Genomic DNA, 19,616 nt, shown 5'->3' on the forward strand with positions numbered 1-19,616 from the left:
AAAGGAAATCTGTGGTGGTCAGGAGAAGAAGAATAGCTCTACTGACTCCCAGTCCTGTACTTTAACCACAAAACTAATTCTCCACACACAGTGAACTTGCTCTCTGTAAATCCAGTGCCCAAACAACAGAATTTTGAATTTACTTCATGCCCCAACTAGTCCCCATTGGCAAGAAAATGCTGCAGTGAACAAGGTCTGGGGACCATTTAAGGTGGATTACAAATATTTAGCCTTAAAATACTCAGGAACTCTCAAGAAAATGAATAAATAGTTACACTCCAACTACTATGATGTCAGAATATTTGAAAACAAAAGCTACACCAGATGTGCCCAAGAGAAGAAAAGCTAGCAAGATGTTTTACCTGGTGTGAGATGCTGGCTACAGCTGGTGTTGAAATATTGACAACAGTCGAGGACGTGGAGACTGGGCTAGCACTGGTAGTTGATGCTGTAAAAAGGTAAATAAATCGTATTGTTAATACATTTTAATAATGTAAAAGGGAGAAGACCTATTGTAACCGTGAAGCTGTCACATTTCTAGCCCCAGCTACACTCTAACTAACAGCTTCAACAGGGTTTGCCAGGACAATAGGGACGGAGCGTAATGTTTTAAAACTATGTTTTTATAATTCGCTATAGAACACTTTTCAAAAGGCCTTGCCTCCTCCATTCCTGTCACATAAATAGTTCAAATTAGGTTAACTTGACATGTTTTTCTATTAATTTTTATTTCAAATTTTGGGACAACAAAGACCAGAACACAAGATGTATTTGTCTGTATTTGTTACAACAGATAAAAACAAATATATCTATACTAACAGTAAGAGATCTGAATAGCATTTAAATTAGCTCTGATAACATTTTTATCCAACATTGTGGATGAGACCTTAAAATATTTGATCCTACTGAATTCAACAACTTCAGGAAATATTAAAACCCATTTAAGTCATTACATATAAAGCTACTTCATACTGAGAAACTGTTGGTATTTAACGTTTGAAATCCGTGTTAAATTATAAGTATTTTCTGGAAGAGGTCCCTTGAGATCACTGTTGACTGCAGCTCTGTGAGACAGACCATGCACTCACAGACACAGATTTACTAGTACGAATATTTTGAGGTGCTTAAGATTCTTAAGTTTTTCCCACAGCAACCAGTGTCCATAGAAGGGTTGCATTTTCAGACAATTTTAGTTCACCTGAATCCCTGGAGTCCCTCTGTGCCTCCCTTTGGGGACAGATGTAAATTAGCAGCACTTATGGTTTCCAAGTAGTAGAATAGTCAGATTAGACTGCGGCCTGCTTTGGGTCTCAGGAGGCCGAAACACAAAATGACAAGCCCAGTGAAATCCAAGTGTACACGTTAGGTGCAATCAGAGAATGCTATTATGCCTCCGTCATGCTTGCCCAAACTCCATAAAAAACAAAGGTTCACGGCAGCACAGATTGTAAAGAGATCTTTGTGGAAACTGCACAGTATCACCCATCTTATCTCCTGCCATAAAAAAAATAAGAATTTTCTACAGATACCACCTGTGATGGAATCTCAGCACGAGACCAAAAAACAACCCAGGCTCTTCAATGGTTTGGTGTTTTCCCATCCTTGAGGGAGGCAGCGGAAGGGAAGAGCTCACACCAGGCCCTTCCTGGTCATCGCTTGCTGCCTGGTGAGTCTAGATGCTGCCCTTTGAGGATTCCAGTCAGTTCCTTCAATTTAGTAGGAGGTGAATCTCCCAGAAAGAAAAACTGATCCAAGATGTGCCTCAGAGAAAAAGGAAAACCCCGGTGCAAGAAAAAAATACCCAAGAAAGGAAACTTTCCCTCAGAGAGGTGAGTGAGAACCCTCCAAGATGACATCTCAAGAAACACAGAATGACAGTGAGGTAATTCTCTCTTCTCTAAAGACACCATTGGTGCAGGAATGCCACTCTGAAGAGGAAGCCCCAAGGAAAGAGGTGTTTAGCACATTTAGAAGACACCCTTTCTCAGAACAACGCACACAGCGCAGCTGTCTGGAAATGCTCCTCACCAACCCAGAAGCAGAACTCTGCAATGGATCCTGTGGATGCCTCAGAGGAATTTCATCACCTTGGGATTCCTGTGCCCAGATAGAAATGTTAGCAAGGAAAGGGGAAGATGGGGAACAACTGCACAAGGCGATGTGTTCTTGGAGAAAGAGAACCAACTATTTATAGTGAGCTCCACTCAGGTGGAATCTCTCAATGGAAAACACCTAGTGCCCTACCCTACCTCTGCTACACCCACACTGGCAGAGCCATTGGCCCCTTGCAGAATCCATTAAGACCTACAGAAACTCCTTCAAAAAGTCGGTGGGGAGGAAAATCTGATTCCTGCTCCCAGTATGGAACTAGGAGAAGCCTGAGAGCCTGCGGAGTGGGGGCAGATGGTTGGGGAAGCTGGTCAGGAAACCAGGCAACCAGGACATCTGTAGGATCCTCTGGGGAAACCTGCAAAGCTTAAAAGCTCTGGAGGGCTACAGGAGTCACTAGGGCCAAGGTAAGGCGGAGTCCTTGGGCTGCTGCTGCGCCCCCGCTGTTCACGGGTCCCCATGGGGCACACTGCAAATCCCTCACCTTGGTGAACAGTACAGAACAGGTCTGTAACACTAGGCATACCAGGATGTTCTATCTTTATCTCGAGTCCCAGGACTTGCCCTTGCCTACCTCTTTGGGATCAAAGAAGCATCTCAGATTTGAGCAAGAAATTGTCTAATGGCCACAGGCCACACACACACTTTCCGAAGTTGAAATAAAGATTTTTGAGGAGTTACAGGGGAGGCCAAGATCAGGCTTACAACGGAAAGCAAGTCTCAGCCTTAACCAGGGACAGGAGGCTGCTGCTCCATTAAAATGGATCAAAGAAACTATAGAAAGGGAAAAAACATATCTGGATTCTGGTAGCAACACAGACAATCTCCCCTTCATGCGTTCTCTTGTTACCCAACACCCTGAGGATATCGCCTGGTCACGGCCCACCTGTTTACACGTTGTAATGTACCAGGTCTCTAACAGGGTTATACTCAATTGCATCAGCAATACTCTTTCAGCAACCGCCGGACACAGGTTACCCTGAGGGTCAACAACTCTTCTGTGTGTGCCACAAATACAGCAACATCGTTCTGCCATGCTGACGTGCCAAAAGGAACTATCCCCAGGTCCCATGTTTAAATGGAGTCACAGAGGTTTGTGTCTTCCTTTTGTTACCCTTCCCCTCCACCCCCGGTTTTCTTTACTTCTCCCTCCTGTTTCCAGATTGCTTCTCCAGACCCTGAATCTTCACCGTCCCCCTCACTGCTCCATTCACCCCAGAATGCTCTGCTTCAACCATCCTAAAATGCCCTATCCTGCTCTGCTTCACATGCTAGTAACAGAGAGCAGAGCAGGGAAGTGGAATTGACAAATTTTGTAAGTTTGACTTGGCTGCTTTGCTCCTACATGGAGTGGAGCAGTGGGGGAGGCAAGGAGCAGTAATTCCTTCTACATCTGACCAGAGTGGTTCGTGCCCACTCTGGCATGCAGGGTAGGAGTTGTGGGTTCCCGGGTTAGATCTAAAGGATACACATTAGCAAAATTAGCTCAAAGAAAATCATCTGCTTTTCAGCTCCAGGGGGAGCTTTTATGTTCACCTGAGTACACTACCCAAGTCTGCGAAGTCAGTAAGTGCACCCGGGCATTCACCAGAGTCCTGAGCCATGGCATTACTTAGGCAGAAGTCTGAAGACCAAAACATACAGAATTTGGACTACAATACATATCAACTGGGCCAATAATACAGCATAACCACATACCACTGAATACATATTCTCCTGTGAGTTCAGTCAGGTTTTTAGGGTTTGTTTTAAAGAACATTTAGTCTAAATAAATTATGCTTAAGTAACATTAAGACTCTAGCTGCCACCTTATCTTCCTCAGACCCTTTGACTCTGAAGTCATCAAACAGTCTGTCCTACTAATGTGTTTTCCCATTCCTCCAGCTCTGCCCTTGATCCTTTCCAGTTTGGATTCTGCTCTTTCCACTATATTAACGGCCTCCCCAGGATCACCACTACTGGCTTTCTAATAGCTACATCTACAGGGATCTGCCCTCATCTTTCTTGCTTTCTCTTACTTTTGACACAGCTGATCATGTTCTCTTCCAATCTCATCTATTGTGTCTGTCTGAGATCTCTGGCATCTCCTCTTACCTGGCTGACTGCATCTTATTCTGCAGCATGTCCTTTAATAGGGTAGGAGCAGCTGTCTCTTAGTGTCCCAAATAGACCTGTTTTCAGCATCTGCCTCTTCTCCTCTCCCAGTGACCGTAACTTCTTGATACTTTCGACAATCATCTCTATGGTGAGGTTACCAAATCTACCGCATTCACTCCAAAAACTGACCTGATCTTTCCTCCTAACCCCACCATTCAGTCTCCCTTCCTTTTCTGTCTACACTGACAACTTCTCCCTCCCTCTCTTCCAGGCTCATATCTCAGTGCTCCCTCCACCTCCCAGCATCCAGTGCCTTGTTAAATTCTAAAGTTTTTCTTCCTAATATCTCCCAAATTCACCCTTCCATCACTGTCCCCAAGGCAAAGACTTTTCTCATCTTTCACTTTAACCATCTCCCGACTAGCCAAATGCTGCTGCTAAAATTGTACCTCCCCTGCTAAGACCACACCAGCCTTTTCATCTCATTCAGACTTCCTGTCCTCATCAACAAGCCCTATCTAAGCTTGCCCTTGGCTACATCCAGTGTGGCCACTCACACAGTCACAGAACACCAGACATTCCAGTACTTCCGGGAATGATGTGGGCCCACCCGCACTTGTGTGATTCCGCCCCTGCCAGCATGATCTCACAAGCACCATGCCACATGATGGACACCATTTTGAAAAGCATGTTGCCACACCCCCACACAGCATGACCTCACATGCACTATTGTGCAAGGTCATGACAGCGGGCAGGGGACTCTTCAAAATGTCATTCCCCATCCAATATCTGGTGAAACCACATCCAGTTTGGTCTCAGTTCCGGACGGGGGACAAACCTTAGAAAAGCAAGGCTGTCTGGCTTAAAACTAGATGGAGAGCCCGCCTAGCTACATCCCAACTCACTCCTCTCTCCCTTCCCTGTCCTCTTGCCAGCCTATATCCTTTTGCCCCCTCTAGCTTTGCCCTGTTTATCATGCTGCCCTAAATCCAGAACATTCTCCCTCTCCTCATCAAGTGCCTTCTCTCTCTTTCAGCCTCTGCTCTTAACCTCCTCCTCCCCCAACTCCAGTCACCATGGATGAACTTACCATCCTTCGTGTCACTCAAGCCCATCCCTGGGGGTTATCTTCAACCCAGCCTTCTTCCTAGATACTCACAACGAGGCAGTGCCTAAACCCTGCCAATTTTTCCTGAGTACATCCTTTCCTCTCCATCCACAACTCCCGTCTAGATTCCCATCACCTCATGTCTTGACTGCTGCACCCTCCTCCTTTCCAGCCTTGACAAATCCCATCTTGCCCCATTTGTATCCATTCCAAGTGCTGCTACAGAGATCGTTTTCCTAGCTCATGGCTTCGTCACTCCTCTCTGCATCCCTCCACTGGGTCCCCTTCTCCACTGCACCAAACACAAACTACTGTCTTCACTTCCAAGGCCCTCCAAGCCCTACCCCCACCCATCTATTCTCTGTCACGCGATGGCGGTGCTGCTCTGCCCACGATACTGCCCTTCAGTGCCCACTGGGTAACCTTTCAAACACACTTTTGGGCTGTCCCCCCGGCTGCCCCTTACACTTGGGAGGAGCTGCCAGAACCATCCGCAAAGCACCTCAGTATCTTCCTTTCGATCCCTCCTGAAAACTCCCCTTTGCCCTGGTGCCTACAACGGTTAGGCAGGTGGTGACCACTGCCCATCATGGTGAGCTGTGCTGTACGATTGTTTCTTGGTTCTCCCCCATCTGCCTGTTCTATCCACCTGTTCTCTCATCTGAGACTTCAATTAGAAGATCTTTGGGACAGAGACTGTCTTTTTGTTATACACGTACCGTGCCTACCACAATGGGGTCACAATCACTGGCTGAGGCTCCTAGGTGCTACTGCAATACAAATAAATAAATAATCCCTCCTTCCTTCTCCTCACTACTAATCCCCACTTCTCCTTCTCCTGAATTGCCGTCTCATGTCTCATCTTTCTGTCTCATTCTGATGGTGGTGATGTGGGGTTTGACAGAAGAAAGGAATAGCTCTTATTGGAGCTTGCGAAACTCTCTAGAAAACGTCACTATCTCTATATGACGAAATGATCACAGTGACCGTGAAAAAAGCTGGACAATTCAAAGGGAAGGCTGACATGTTTTAGAAAGCACAACTATGCTCCGAACGGCGGTTCCATTCACACGATAGCATGGGGCTCCAGATTTATACTCTCTCTGCGTATCAAACGCGTGCAGTTTGTAAGTGAAGAGCCTCCAACTCCAAGGATCTGATGGTCAAGCTGGGTCTCTTCTACCTCTCACATCACCCCGGTGCATCTGTATTCTGCACTTGGAACTTAGCTGGCAATTCTAGTGATGGTGCAGGATGCAGGACAGCATCCAGCAACCTCTTCCCTATCTTCTTATTTTTGTGGCAATTTCCAAAGAAGTGAAAATTTATTTTTTTGTCAGCAAAGGTACACACAGAGCAGCTTCACTGAAAGGTGCCATTTCTAGACAGACAGTCACTTTTCCAATTTTAATTCACAACAAATCCTGCATCTTGGCAGGGGGTTAGACTAGATGTTTCCTGCAGTCCCTTCTAACCCTATGATAGGAAATGAGTTCAGGATAAATGTATCCTTGGGCCTTTCCTGCTCACAATGCAGTGAGCTGAGAAAGCATCAGTCGTAATGATGCACTTCATCAGCTGTACAATTTAAGTCATGTTAAAACCCACACAAATGAGAAACTAGCACGTCTTGAAATTCCTTTCTGAAAAGACAGTTCTGGGAGGTTCTCAAAACTCTGAGAAATTTGTCAAAGGATGAATTTTCATCAGAAAACATTTTCACTAATAAAATGGCAAAAATCCAACCTGAAACAAGTAACTTTGCAGCACTTTTACTTCCCAATATTAAAATGTGAGTCGCTGGAGGGGGGTGGGTGGATATTTGTATCCAGCTCCAGTGTCTACAGCTTTCAGAGTAACAGCCGTGTTAGTCTGTATTCGCAAAAAGAAAAGGAGTACTTGTGGCACCTTAGAGACTAACCAATTTATTTGAGCATGAGCTTTCGTGAGCTACAGCTCACTTCTAGCTCACCTTGTATAGTGAAGCAAGCACACACACTGGTACCCAGTGCAGACCATCTCTGCCACCCTAGCTGGCACACAGAAAAGAACACCCTTTGCCTCAAGAAGCAACACTTGAATCTTAGTGCAACTCACGCCCAGGACTGCTAAGAAACAGCTTGAGCTACAAGAGCATTCTGAGGAGCGGCATGCAAGTGAATAACATTCAGTCTCCCCTTTCCCACCGCGCCTTTGCTCTTCACCATGTTAGGATTCATCAGCATGGCATAAGCCAGCTGGGTGCAGGCAGAGCTCTATATAGAGTACAAACCACACACACACACAACACATAGGGTCTGGAGCACACAAGAAGAGAAAAATATGGCTTGCAAGGCACAGAGAAGCATGCACAAACCAAGAGCAAACATGCTGGCCTCTTTATTTGTGGTATCTGGACACGAATAGGTGGAGAGAGATGTATATAAAAACCATGCCAAGTTACCTTGAATAGGATAAGAATAATGTGCTGGGCAGGGCTGGCTTGTGGTTAACCCTGTAGTGCAGGTAAGAACATTGTGCTGACTTGGAGATGGAGTCTGAATTAAACCACTTTCAGGTTTCATACCTGGCCACAGTGCACCTGAATCGGATAAATTGGACCAGTTACAAACAAATACGCTGGGACCAAACAGCATGTTTACTACCCGAGAACAGTTTGTCTGTTTGTCTGTGAGAAAGTCACATATAAAAAACAATATTGCTTTTATTTTGCAATAGCAAATTCCTGATTCTCGGGTTGGATTTGAGCTGCTGAGATAAAGCTAGCTGTAAAAAAACAGCTTAGAGACCAGCAAGGCTAGTTTCTAAACCTTTCAATGGAAAATTCTTTGATCCAACAATAGGAGCTATTGCAATGCTGACACCAAGGAGCCACTCATCGCTCTCTGGGACTTGGACTGCTACAAAGTGTTCTCAGTAGCCCAGACTGCTACTCAGTAAGATAATGATCCAGCACTCATTTAGTCAATGGCAGTCCTTCCATTGGCTTCAGTGGACACTTGTGGTGGCTCCTACAGCATTAAAGGGACATTCAACTTCCTATCTAGTACTTAATTTTTATATTTTTTTTTAAGTAGCATCAGATCCTGCATCTGCCCCTGAATCTCCTGCTGATTCATGTGGTTTTACAATTACACTTGACTATTTGTTTTTAAAAAAATCTTTCCCTTGCTTCTGTGCAAAAACTGACACAAATGGGAAAATGACTGACTGCCTTCAGGGGAAAACAGTGAATTGACTGTATAGGCAGGGCTCACAAATGCCCAAAGTAAACAAACTGCAAACAGAGGAGAATAAGCTTTTCCTCAAATCTCTTACAATTCCAGTGATCTTAAGCAATATCCGTAACAACAGTGGCACACATATAGTATGACTTCTCAATCCACGTGCCCCTTTAAGGCTCTGCCTACTGCACTCAGGCTAGAACTGAATCAGCAAGAGCAACATCTCAACAAGGCAGCCTAGTCTGGAGCAGGGTTCTGCAGACTGGTCAAGCTCCTGATTTCAGCTGCTTTCTGAACTAATTCCAACATCAGCAAAAACAAAAAAATGTGGAAATGGCAGAAGTGCTAAATGACTTTTTTGTTTCACTTTTCACCAAAAAGGTTAGTAGCGACTGGATATCTAACGTAGTGAATGCCAGTGAAAATGAGATAAGATCAGAAGCTAAAATAGGGAAAGAACAAGTGTAACAATGCTGCCTCTGGCAGGACACTACTGAGAGTATCAATTCAGGACAAATTGCTTAGAGCAGGGCAGTTACAGCCCAAGGCTGGGTTTTCTTTACCATTAAGGCACACCAAACCAGCCAAACAGAGAGGACTTCAGTCTCACCCCCTGGCTAATCATAAGTCATATAAACAATTCCCTTAGACACCCCAGTTTCCCAGTACCACCACCAGTGCCACTCATTATGGGGACAAATGGTTATGAAAACCAATATCCCAGTAAAAGAAAAAAGGTTCTCTCAATCCCAAAGGACCAAGCCCCAGACCCAGGTCAATATACAAGTCAGATCTTACCCACAAATCATGCTGTTGCCAATCCTTTAGAATCTAAAATCTAAAGGTTTATTCATAAAAAGAAAAATATAGATGAGAGCTAAAATTGGTTAAATGGAATCAATTACATACAGGTAATGGCAAAGTTCTTGGTTCAGGCTTCAAGCAGTGATGGAATAAACTTTAGGCTCAAATCAAGTCTCTGGAGTACCTCCACAGCTTGGATGGGTCATTCAGTCCTTTGTTCATAGCTTCAGTTTGTAGCAAGGTTCCTCCAGAGGTAAGAAGCAGGATTGAAGACTAGATGGAGGGGCTCCCAGGGCCTTCTATATTCTCTGCCATATGGAAGGACACCCCTTTGTTCTTACTGTGGAAAATCACAGCAGCAAGCTGGAGTCTGGAATCACATGGGCAAGTCACATGTCCATGCATGACTCAGTTTTCTTACGGGGGGGGAACAGCCATTGCTCACATGCTACCTTGAACGTTCCCAGTAAGACTTCTCATGTGGTTTGGAGTCTCCCAAGGTCCATTGTCAGTTAAGTGTTTCTTGATTGGGCACTTAATCTGCAAATTCTGTTCTCAAGAAGCTGACCAAATGCTTCACTAATGCTACTCAAACACATTGAGATACAAATACATAGCCAATATTCATAACTTCAACTACAAAATGATACACATATACAGATAGCATAATCATAACCTTTTTATAGACATCTCACACGACAACCTTTGTACAGTATTTGCTGCAAATATATAACAGTGGTTGCAACAATGATCTATACGGTCACAGTTTATGTCAATAACATCACAAGTAGTTAAAAATTACTTAGACAAGTTAGATGTATTCAGGTCACCAGGGCCTGATGAAATACATCCTAGAATACTCAAGAAACTGACTGAGGAGATATCTAAGCCACTAGCAATTATTTTTGAAAAGTTATGGAAGACGGAAGAGATTCCAGAAGACTGGAAAAGGGCAAGCATAATGCCCATCTATAAAAAAGGGAATAAAAACAATCCAGGAAATTACAGACCAGTCAGTTTAACTTCTGTACCCGGAAAGATAATGGAGTAAATAATTAAGCAATCAATTTGCAAACATCTAGAAGATAATAAGGTGATAAGTAACAGGATGGATTTGCACAAGGGCCAAGTGGCTGAGATAGAACTGCTAAAGAGCCTCTTCATTTTCTGAGAGCCTCTTCCACATTTTAACTGAGAAATTTTACAAGTAGGATTACTTTTATTTCTTTGTATTTAATTTCCAAGTTCTACTTGAAGGAAGAGGACAGAGGAAAGCAAAATAGTCTCATTTGTCTGGCTCAAGTGCAGATGTCAGCTTCTAGAAGTTTCCTTTACTTTTTTTTTTTATTAAATAGCCTTCTTGTGCCAATGTTGGTGCATAGGGCAGAAGCCAGCTTTTTCCATTCCTCTATCATTTGCTGCTGCTTCCATTTGCTCTGTGGTGTTCAGATCAACTCTTTGGCCCTCCCTGCTAAGGGTTCTTCTTAAAGTTTCTTTTAGGCACCCCCATTTTCTCACAGCAGTTGGTTTCCACTTGACAGCTTCATGTGGGAGTCTGTGTGTTGGAGTACTGCAGAAAGGGATCGGGAGGTCTTAGTGGATCACAAGCTAAATACGAGTGAACAGTGAAACACTGGTGTAAAAAAAGCTAACGTCATTCTGGGATGTATTAGCAGGAGTGTTATAAGCAAGAAACAAGAAGCAATTCTTCCACTCTACTCCATGCTGATTGGGTGTCAACTGGAGTATTGTGTCCAGTTCTAGGCACCACATTTCAGGAAAGATGTGGACAAATCGGAAAAAGTCCAGAGAAGAGCAACAAAAATGATTAAAGATCTAAAAATATGACCTATGAGGGAAGACTGAAACAAATGAAAAGGAGTACTTGTGTTCAAGAATATAAAAGGATGTTACAAAAAGGAAGGAGAAAAATTGTTCTCTTTAACCTCTAAGGATAGGACAAGAAGTAATAAGTTTAAATTGCAGCAAGGGCGGTTTAGGTTGGACATTAGGAAAAACTTCCTGTCATGGTGGTTAAGCACTGGAATAAATTGCCTAGGGAGGCTGTGAAATCTCCTTCATTGAAGATCTTTAAGAACAGATTAGACAAACACCTGTCCTACAATTCTAGGATTATACATGCCCCAGATATGTCCAGCATTTCCTTCTGATTCTGGTGGAAACAAGCTGCTGGCTGATTATTCTCAGATCTTTTAACTGCTGAAGAAGTCTTTCCAATCAATGTCCAGAATCTTTCATAGGCACTTATTTTTTAAGGTGTCTAATTTTCTGTCTAATGTTTTAATAGACCTCCAGCTTTCGCAGCTGTATGTTCACACCAAAATTATGTTTGAACTGAAAATTCAGAGTTTTGTTCTGGTGACATATATATTTGATTTCCATACATTGTTGAGTTTAGTAAATGTTGTGGATGCCTTTCCTACCCTTGATGTCATTTCCTTCTTGAGGTCTCCATTGGCTAACATGGTGCTGCCCAGGTAGATGAACCGTTCTACTTTCTTGATATTTCTGCCTTTTAATGTGATGTTAATGATTGACGTTTGGGTTTCAAGGATGTTTGTTTTAGCATAACTAACTTTAAGCCCAGCATGGTCTGCTTTTTTTGCCAGGTTGTCTGTCTTTGTAACTTTTCAGGGATGTCGTTCAGTAGCACAATATTATTAAACTTCAGTACTTCTAGGCATTTGCCACCTATTCATGCTCTGCTGGTATTAGTGTTGCTAATACACTTCATTATCCAGTATATGGTAATGCCAATCAAGAGTGCAGATAAAATGCAGCCCTGTTTCATGCCACTGTCCAAACCGAACCACTCTGTTGCTCGGTTGTTCATCCTTACAGACCACTTCACATCTTTGTATGTGGCCTTGATGAATTTACGTAATACTGATGGAAACTGCACAGTAATGTGTGCATCCGTGAGAAGTCCATGACAGAACCTTCACAGCTCAGCTGGGTTTGAGTCATCACAGTGAAAGAAACTAGTTTTTAAAAGTAGGAAGTAGTGTATTGTGCCAATTTGATATAATTCAAAGATGGCTGAACAGAACTGGCTCAAATTTGCCAAAGAAAACCCTTCATTTTTGGGCTGAGACCATACATGAAAAGAGGGGTTCAGAAGGAAACTCCTTTTTCAACCCTAACTACAGTGCTCACTAAGCACAACTGCTATAAAAATACCTACATATGTTAATGTGATGTAACATATCATCTTACAAAGCCATTCTCATTATTGTTATAGACAGCAGGATAATGCCAAACTCAAAATCATAGAATCATAGAATATCAGTGTTGGAAGGGACCTCAGAAGGTCATCTAGTCCAACCCCCTGCTCAAAGCAGGGCCAATCCCCAACTAAATTATCCCAGCCAGGGCTTTGTCAAGCCTGACCTTAAAAACCTCAAAGGAAGGAGATTCCACCACCGCCCCAGGTAAAGCATTCCAGTGCTTCACCACCCTCCTAGTGAAATAGTTTTTCCTAATATCCAACCTAAACCTCCCCCACTGCAATTGGAGACCATTAGTCCTTGTTCTGTCATCTGCCACCACTGAGAACAGTCTAGATCCATCCTCTTTGGAACCCCTGTCATAAATATAAAGAGAAGGATAAACACTTTTAAAATCCCTCCTGGCCAGAGGAAAAATCCTTTCACCTGTAAAGGGTTAAGAAGCTAGGATAACCTCGCTGGCACCTGACCAAAATGACCAATGAGACAAGATACTTTAAAAAGCTGGGAGGAGGGAGAAAAACAAAGGGTCTGTGTCTGTCTGTGTGATGCTTTTGCCGGGGACAGAACAGGAATGGAGTCTTAGAATTTAGTAAGTAATCTAGCTAGATATGCGTTAGATTATGATTTCTTTAAATGGCTGAGAAATTAAGCTGTGCTGAACAGAATGGATATTCCTGTCTGTGTGTCTTTTTGTAACTTAAGGTTTTGCCGAGAGGGATTCTCTATGTTTTGAATCTAATTACCCTGTAAGGTATTTACCATCCTGATTTTACAGAGGTGATTTTTTTTTTTACTTTTTACTTCTATTAAAATCCTTCTTTTCAGAAACTGAATGCTTTTTCATTGTTCTTAAGATCCAAGGGTTTGGGTCTGTGGTCACCTATGCAAATTGGTGAGGATTTTTACCAAACCTTCCCCAGGAAGTGGGGTGCAAGGGTTGGGAGGATTTTTTGGGGGAAAGACGTTTCCAAACAATGCTTTCCTAATAAATAAACCCAGATAAACGTTTGGTGGTGGCAGTGGAAGTCCAAGGGCAAAGGGTAAAATAGTTTGTACCTTGGGGAAGTTTTAACCTAAGCTGGTAAAAGTAAGCTTAGGAGGTTTTCATGCAGGTCCCCACATCTGTACCCTAGAGTTCAGAGTGGGGAAGGAACCTTGACATGGTGGCAGAGCGGTGGAATTAACTTGAAATCATTTTGAGATCAATCTGAGATTTTTTGAACCAGAAAAACAGATTTTAAAAGGAAATTTTTAAAATCCTTTGGGCTGCTAGAAAGCAGGTCTCCAACTGGAAATAGTTGCAAGTTTTTTTTGCTTTGCTTTGGGGCCAGAGCAGAGACAAAAGGGAATTATCTTTTGTGAATTGCAGTTTTCTCTACCTAAAGGCAGAGTAGTTAACCTCCTGCAGGGAAATTCACAAGTCTTCACAGACCTGAAGTTTTTTTTTTTTTTTTTACCTAAAAGTAACTAGAGGGGTTTTCTGCCTATTTGCCTGGAGACAAAGGTGTTAGGGTTTTTGGTTTTTTTTTTAAATTTTTTTTATTGTTGTTTGTTGTTGTGTTTTTTTCTTTTTTTGGATTTTTCTGTTGGCTGACAATCACTATCAGAGAATATAGGTATCCTATTACAGCACAGCAAAATTTTACAAGCCAAGTTTTGTTTGTTTTATGTCTAACCCTCGGGTGTAAAGTTAGTTAAAAACAGAGAGGTAAAGATGACAGACACCAAGGCACTACACAAATTGGAGTTAGCCAAACTGGAGGCAGTGAAAGAAGCCGAAAAAGCCCTAGAAGCTGCTCACAGGAGAGCAATGGAGGCAAAGGACAAAGAAAGGGAGGCAGCGAAAGAGGCAGAACACCACCAAGTGGCTGCTCACAGGACAGCTATGGAGGCAAAGGCCAAAGAACTGGAGGAGAAGGAAAAAGAGAGAAAGCATGTGGAGGAAGAGAAGGAAAAAGAGAGGAAGCATGAACTGGAGATGGAGAAGGCAAGGGCTCAGCAGAATATACCAACAAACCCTAGCAATCCTTCTCCAGGTACCACTTCCCATCCCAGAAAGTTCCCCACCTACAAGGCAGGCGATGATACCGAGGCCTTCTTAGAAAACTTCGAAAGGGCCTGCCTTGGGTACAGCATCTCTACAGACCAATACATGGTAGAGCGGAGGCCGCAGCTCAGTGGACCCTTAGCTGAGGTGGCGGCTGAAATGCCTAAGGCACAAATGAACCAGTATGAACTGTTTAAAACCAAGGCGAGAATCAGAATGGGGCTAACACCCGAGCATTCCCGTCAGCGATTCAGAGCCCTAAGGTGGAAACCAGACATCTCATTTACCCAACATGCCTACCACACTGTGAAACATTGGGATGCCTGGATATCAGGAGCAAGTGTTGAATCTCCAGTAGATTTGCCCTTCCTAATGCAAATGGAACAGTTCTTAGAGGGTGTTCCTGAGGAAATAGAAAGATACATCCTAGATGGGAAACCCAAAACTGTAATCGAGGCGGGGGAGATTGGAGCCAAATGGGTGGAGGTGGCAGAGAAGAAAAAAACTGGTCGCAGTTGGAGCAGATACCAGAAGGGACAACCTCAGACCACACCCTATTACCGGGGGCTGCCCAAGGCTCCACCTACCCCTCAAGGAACCCTCCAGCCACCTTATCGTCCCACCACACCGTTCTCCAGCAACCCACCTCGCCCCAGTGACCCGTCAGCTGGACGATGTTTTAAATGTAACGAGCCGGGGCATGTAAAGGCCAACTACCCCAAGAACCCCCCGCCCCCCTTTCAGGTAGTTGAAAGCAGCTATCAAATCCCCCTTCACTCTTCTCTTCCGCAGACTAAACAATCCCAGTTCCCTCAGCCTCTCTTCAAAAGTCATGTGTTACAGTCCCCTAATCATTTTTGTTGCCCTCCACTGGACGCTTTCCAATTTTTTCACATCCTTCTTGTAGTGTGGGGCCCAAAACTGGACACAGTACTCCAGATGAGGCCTCACCAATGTCGAATAGAGGGGAACGATCACGTCCCTCGATCTGCTGGCAATGCCCCTACTTATACACCCCAAAATGCCATTGGCCTTCTTGGCAACAAGGGCATACTGTTGACTCATATCCAGCTTCTCGTCCACTGTAACCCCTAGGTCCTTTTCCGCAGAACTGCTGCCTAGCCATTCGGTCCCTAGTCTGTAGCGGTGCATGGGATTCTTCCGTCCTAAGTGCAGGACTCTGCACTTGTCCTTGTTGAACCTCATCAGATTTCTTTTGGCCCAATCCTCTAATTTGTCTAGGTCCCTCTGGATCCTATCCCTACCCTCCAGCGTATCTATCTCTCCTCCCAGTTTAGTGTCATCTGCAAACTTGCTGAGGGTGCAATCCACACCATCCTCCAGATCATTAATGAAGATATTGAACAAAACCGGCCCCAGGACCGACCCTTGGGGCACTCCGCTTGATACCGGCTGCCAACTAGACATGGAGCCATTGATCACTACCCGTCGAGCCCGACGATCTAGCCAGCTTTCTATCCACCTTATAGTCCATTCATCCAGCCCATACTTCTTTAACTTGCTGACAAGAATACTGTGGGAGACCACACCAAAAGCTTTGCTAAAGTCAAGGAATAACATGTCCACCGCTTTCCCCTCATCCACAGAGCCAGTTATCTCGTCATAGAAGGCAATTAGTTTAGTCAGGCATGACTTGCCCTTGGTGAATCCATGCTGACTGTTCCTGATCACTTTCCTCTCCTCTAAGTGCTTCAGAATTGATTCCTTGAGGACCTGCTCCATGATTTTTCCAGGGACTGAGGTGAGGCTGACTGGCCAGTAGTTCCCCGGATCCCCCTCCTTCCCTTTTTTAAAGATGGGCACTACATTTGCCTTTTTCCAGTCATCTGGGACTTCCCCCGATTGCCATGAGTTTTCAAAGATAATGGCCAATGGCTCTGCAATCACATCCGCCAACTGCTTTAGCACTCTCGGATGCAACGCATCCGACCCCATGGACTTGTGCTCATCCAGCTTTTCTAAATAGTCCTGAACCACTTCTTTCTCCACAGAGGGCTGGTCACCTCCTCCCCAACCTGTGCTGCCCAGTGCAGTAGTCTGGGAGCTGACCATGTTCGTGAAGACAGAGGCAAAAAAAGTATTGAGTACATTAGCTTTTTCCACATCCTCTGTCACTAGGTTGCCTCCCTCATTCAGTAAGGGGCCCACACTTTCCTTGACTTTCTTCTTGTTGCTAACATAGCTGAAGAAACCCTTCTTGTTATTATTAACATCTCTTGCTAGCTGCAACTCCAAGTGTGATTTGGCCTTCCTGATTTCACTCCTGCATGACTGAGCAATATCTTTATACTGCTCCCTGGACATTTGTCCAAGCTTCCACTTCTTGTAAGATTCTTTTTTTGTATTTAAGATGAGCAAGGATTTCACTGTTAAGCTAAGCAGGTCGCCTGCCATATTTACTATTCTTTCTACACATCGGGATGGTTTGTCCTTGTAATCTCAATAAGGATTCTTTAAAATACAGCCAGCTCTCCTGGACTCCTTTTCCCCTCATGTTATTCTCCCAGGGGATCCTGCCCATCAGATCCCTGAGGGAGTCAAAGTCTGCTTTTCTGAAGTCCAGGGTCTGTATTCTGCTGCTCTCCTTTCTTCCTTGTCTCAGGATCCTGAACTCGACCATCTCATGGTCACTGCCTCCCAGGTTCCCATCCACTTTAGTTTCCCCTACTACTTCTTCCCGCTTTGTGAGCAGCAGGTCAAGAAGAGCTCTGCCCCTAGTTGGTTCCTCCATCATTTGCACCAGGAAATTGTCCCCTACACTTTCCAAAAACTTCCTGGATTGTCTGTGCACCGCTGTATTGCTCTCCCAGCAGATATTAGGGTGATTGAAGTCTCCCATGAGAACCAGGGCCTGCGATCTAGTAACTTCCGTGAGTTGCCGGAAGAAAGCCTCGTCCACCTCATCCCCCTGGTCCGGTGGTCTATAGCAGACTCCCACCACGACATCACCCTTGTTGCTCACACTTCTAAGCTTAATCCAGAGACTCTCAGGTTTTTCTGCAGTTTCACACCAGAGCTCTGAGCAGTCATACTGCTCCCTTATATACAGTGCAACTCCCCCACCTTTTCTGCCCTGCCTGTCCTTCCTGAACAGTTTATATCCATCCATGACAGTACTCCAGTCATGTGAGTTATCCCACCAAGTCTCTGATATTCCAATCACATCATAATTCCTTCACTGTACCAGGACTTCCAGTTCTCCCTGCTTGTTTCCCAGGCTTCTTGCATTTGTGTCTAGACATTCAAGATAACTCACTGATTGTCCTGCTTTCTCAGGATGAGGCAGGAGCCCTCCCCTCTTGCGCGCTCCTGCTCGTGCTTCCTCCCGGTATCCCACTTCCCCACTTACCTGAGGGCTTTGGTCTCCTTCCCCCGGTGAACCTAGTTTAAAGCCCTCCTCACTAGGTTAGCCAGTCTGCATGCGAAGATGCTATTCCCTCTCTTCGTTAGGTGGAGCCCATCTCTGCCTACCACTCTTCCTTCTTGGAACACCATCCCATGGTCAACGAATCCAAAGCCTTCTCTCCAACACCACCTGCGTAGCCATTCATTGACTTCCACGATTCGACGGTCTCTACCCAGGCCTTTTCCTTCCACGGGGAGGATGGACGAGAAGACCACTTGCGCCTCAAACTCCTTTATCCTTCTTCCCAGAGCCACGTAGTCTACAGTGATCCACACAAGGTCATTCTTGGCAGTATCATTGGTGCCCACGTGGAGAAGTAGGAAGGGGTAGCGATCCGAGGGCTTGATGAGTCTCGGCAGTCTCTCCGTCACATCGTGAATCCTAGCTCCTGGCAAGCAGCAGACTTCTCGGTTTTCCCAGTCGGGGCGGCAGACAGATGACTCAGTCCCCCTGAGGATGGAGTCCCCAACCACCATCACCCTCCTCCTTCTCTTGGGAGCAGTGGTCGTGGAACTCCCTTCCCTAGGACAGTGCATCTCATGCTTTCCAATCGGCGGAGTCTCCTTCTGCTCCCTTCCCTCAGATGTATCATCTAGTCCACTCTCCGCATTTGTACCTGTGGAGAGAACGTAAAAACGGTTGCTTACCTGAATCTGCATTGCTCGTACATGGACGTTCTCCTTTCTTCTTCTGGAGGTCACGTGCTGCCAAATTTCTTCACCGTCCTTCTGTCCCCGCTGCGCAGCATGCTCTAAATCTTCAGAATGTTGTACCAGTAGAAGCATATCCTGATGTCTGGCCAGGAAATCTTCAGTTTCTCTTATGCAATGCAGGGTCGATACCTGTTTCTCCAGATCTTGAACCTTCTCTTCCAATATGGAAACCAGCTTTCACTTAAACCTCTTGGGCTGAAATTTTCCATGTTGGGCATCTACCTCAGATGGAATTTATTTATTTATGAAAGTTTCAGCAAAAGTGGTTTAGCTGTCCATTAGGGGGAAGTACATAGACTCACAGGACTGGAAGGGATCTCGAGATGTCATCTCGTCCAGTCTCCTGCACTCACGGCAGGACTAAATATTATCTAGACCATTCCTGACAGGTATTTGTCTAAACCTGCTCTTAAAAATCTCCAATGATGGAGATTCCACAACCTCCCTAGGCAATTTATTCCAGTGCTTAACCACCCTGACATTTAGGAAGTTTTTCCTAATGTCCAAACTAAACTGCCCTTGCTCCAATTTAAGTCCATTGCTTCTTGTCCTGTCCTTTGGGGTTAAGGAGAACAATTTTTCTCCCTCCTCCTTGTAACAACCTTTTATATACTTGAAACTGTTATCATGTCCCCTCTCAGACTTCTCTTTTCCAGACTAAACAAACCCAATTTTTTCAATCTTCCCTCATAGGTCATGTTTTCTAGACCTCTAATCATTTTTGTTGCTCTTCTCTGGACTTTCTCCAATTTGTCCACATCTTTCCTGAAATGTGGTGCCCAGAACTGGACACAATACTCCAGGTGAGGCCTAATCAGCGCAGAGTAGAGTGGAAG

At 44.6% G+C, this 19,616-nt stretch overlaps 1 protein-coding gene across 4 annotated transcripts in view; it reads right to left on the bottom strand.

The window, feature by feature from the left end:
- The window catches only part of EYA3 (EYA transcriptional coactivator and phosphatase 3), a 128,121-nt gene that overhangs the window by 32,378 nt on the left and 76,127 nt on the right, over positions 1 to 19,616 (bottom strand). For 3 of the 4 annotated variants that reach the window (XM_077838117.1, XM_077838118.1, XM_077838120.1), the window contains 2 exons: positions 7,758 to 7,895; positions 363 to 448 (listed from right to left, as the gene is read on the bottom strand). In XM_077838117.1, coding sequence (XP_077694243.1) covers positions 363 to 448; positions 7,758 to 7,895 — 224 coding nt within the window. The remainder of the gene's footprint in view (positions 1 to 362; positions 449 to 7,757; positions 7,896 to 19,616) is intronic. The other variant, XM_077838119.1, reaches the window with a different exon arrangement.

The sequence above is a fragment of the Eretmochelys imbricata genome, chromosome 19, assembly GCF_965152235.1.
Source record: "Eretmochelys imbricata isolate rEreImb1 chromosome 19, rEreImb1.hap1, whole genome shotgun sequence".
Taxonomy (NCBI): Eukaryota; Metazoa; Chordata; order Testudines; family Cheloniidae; genus Eretmochelys; species Eretmochelys imbricata.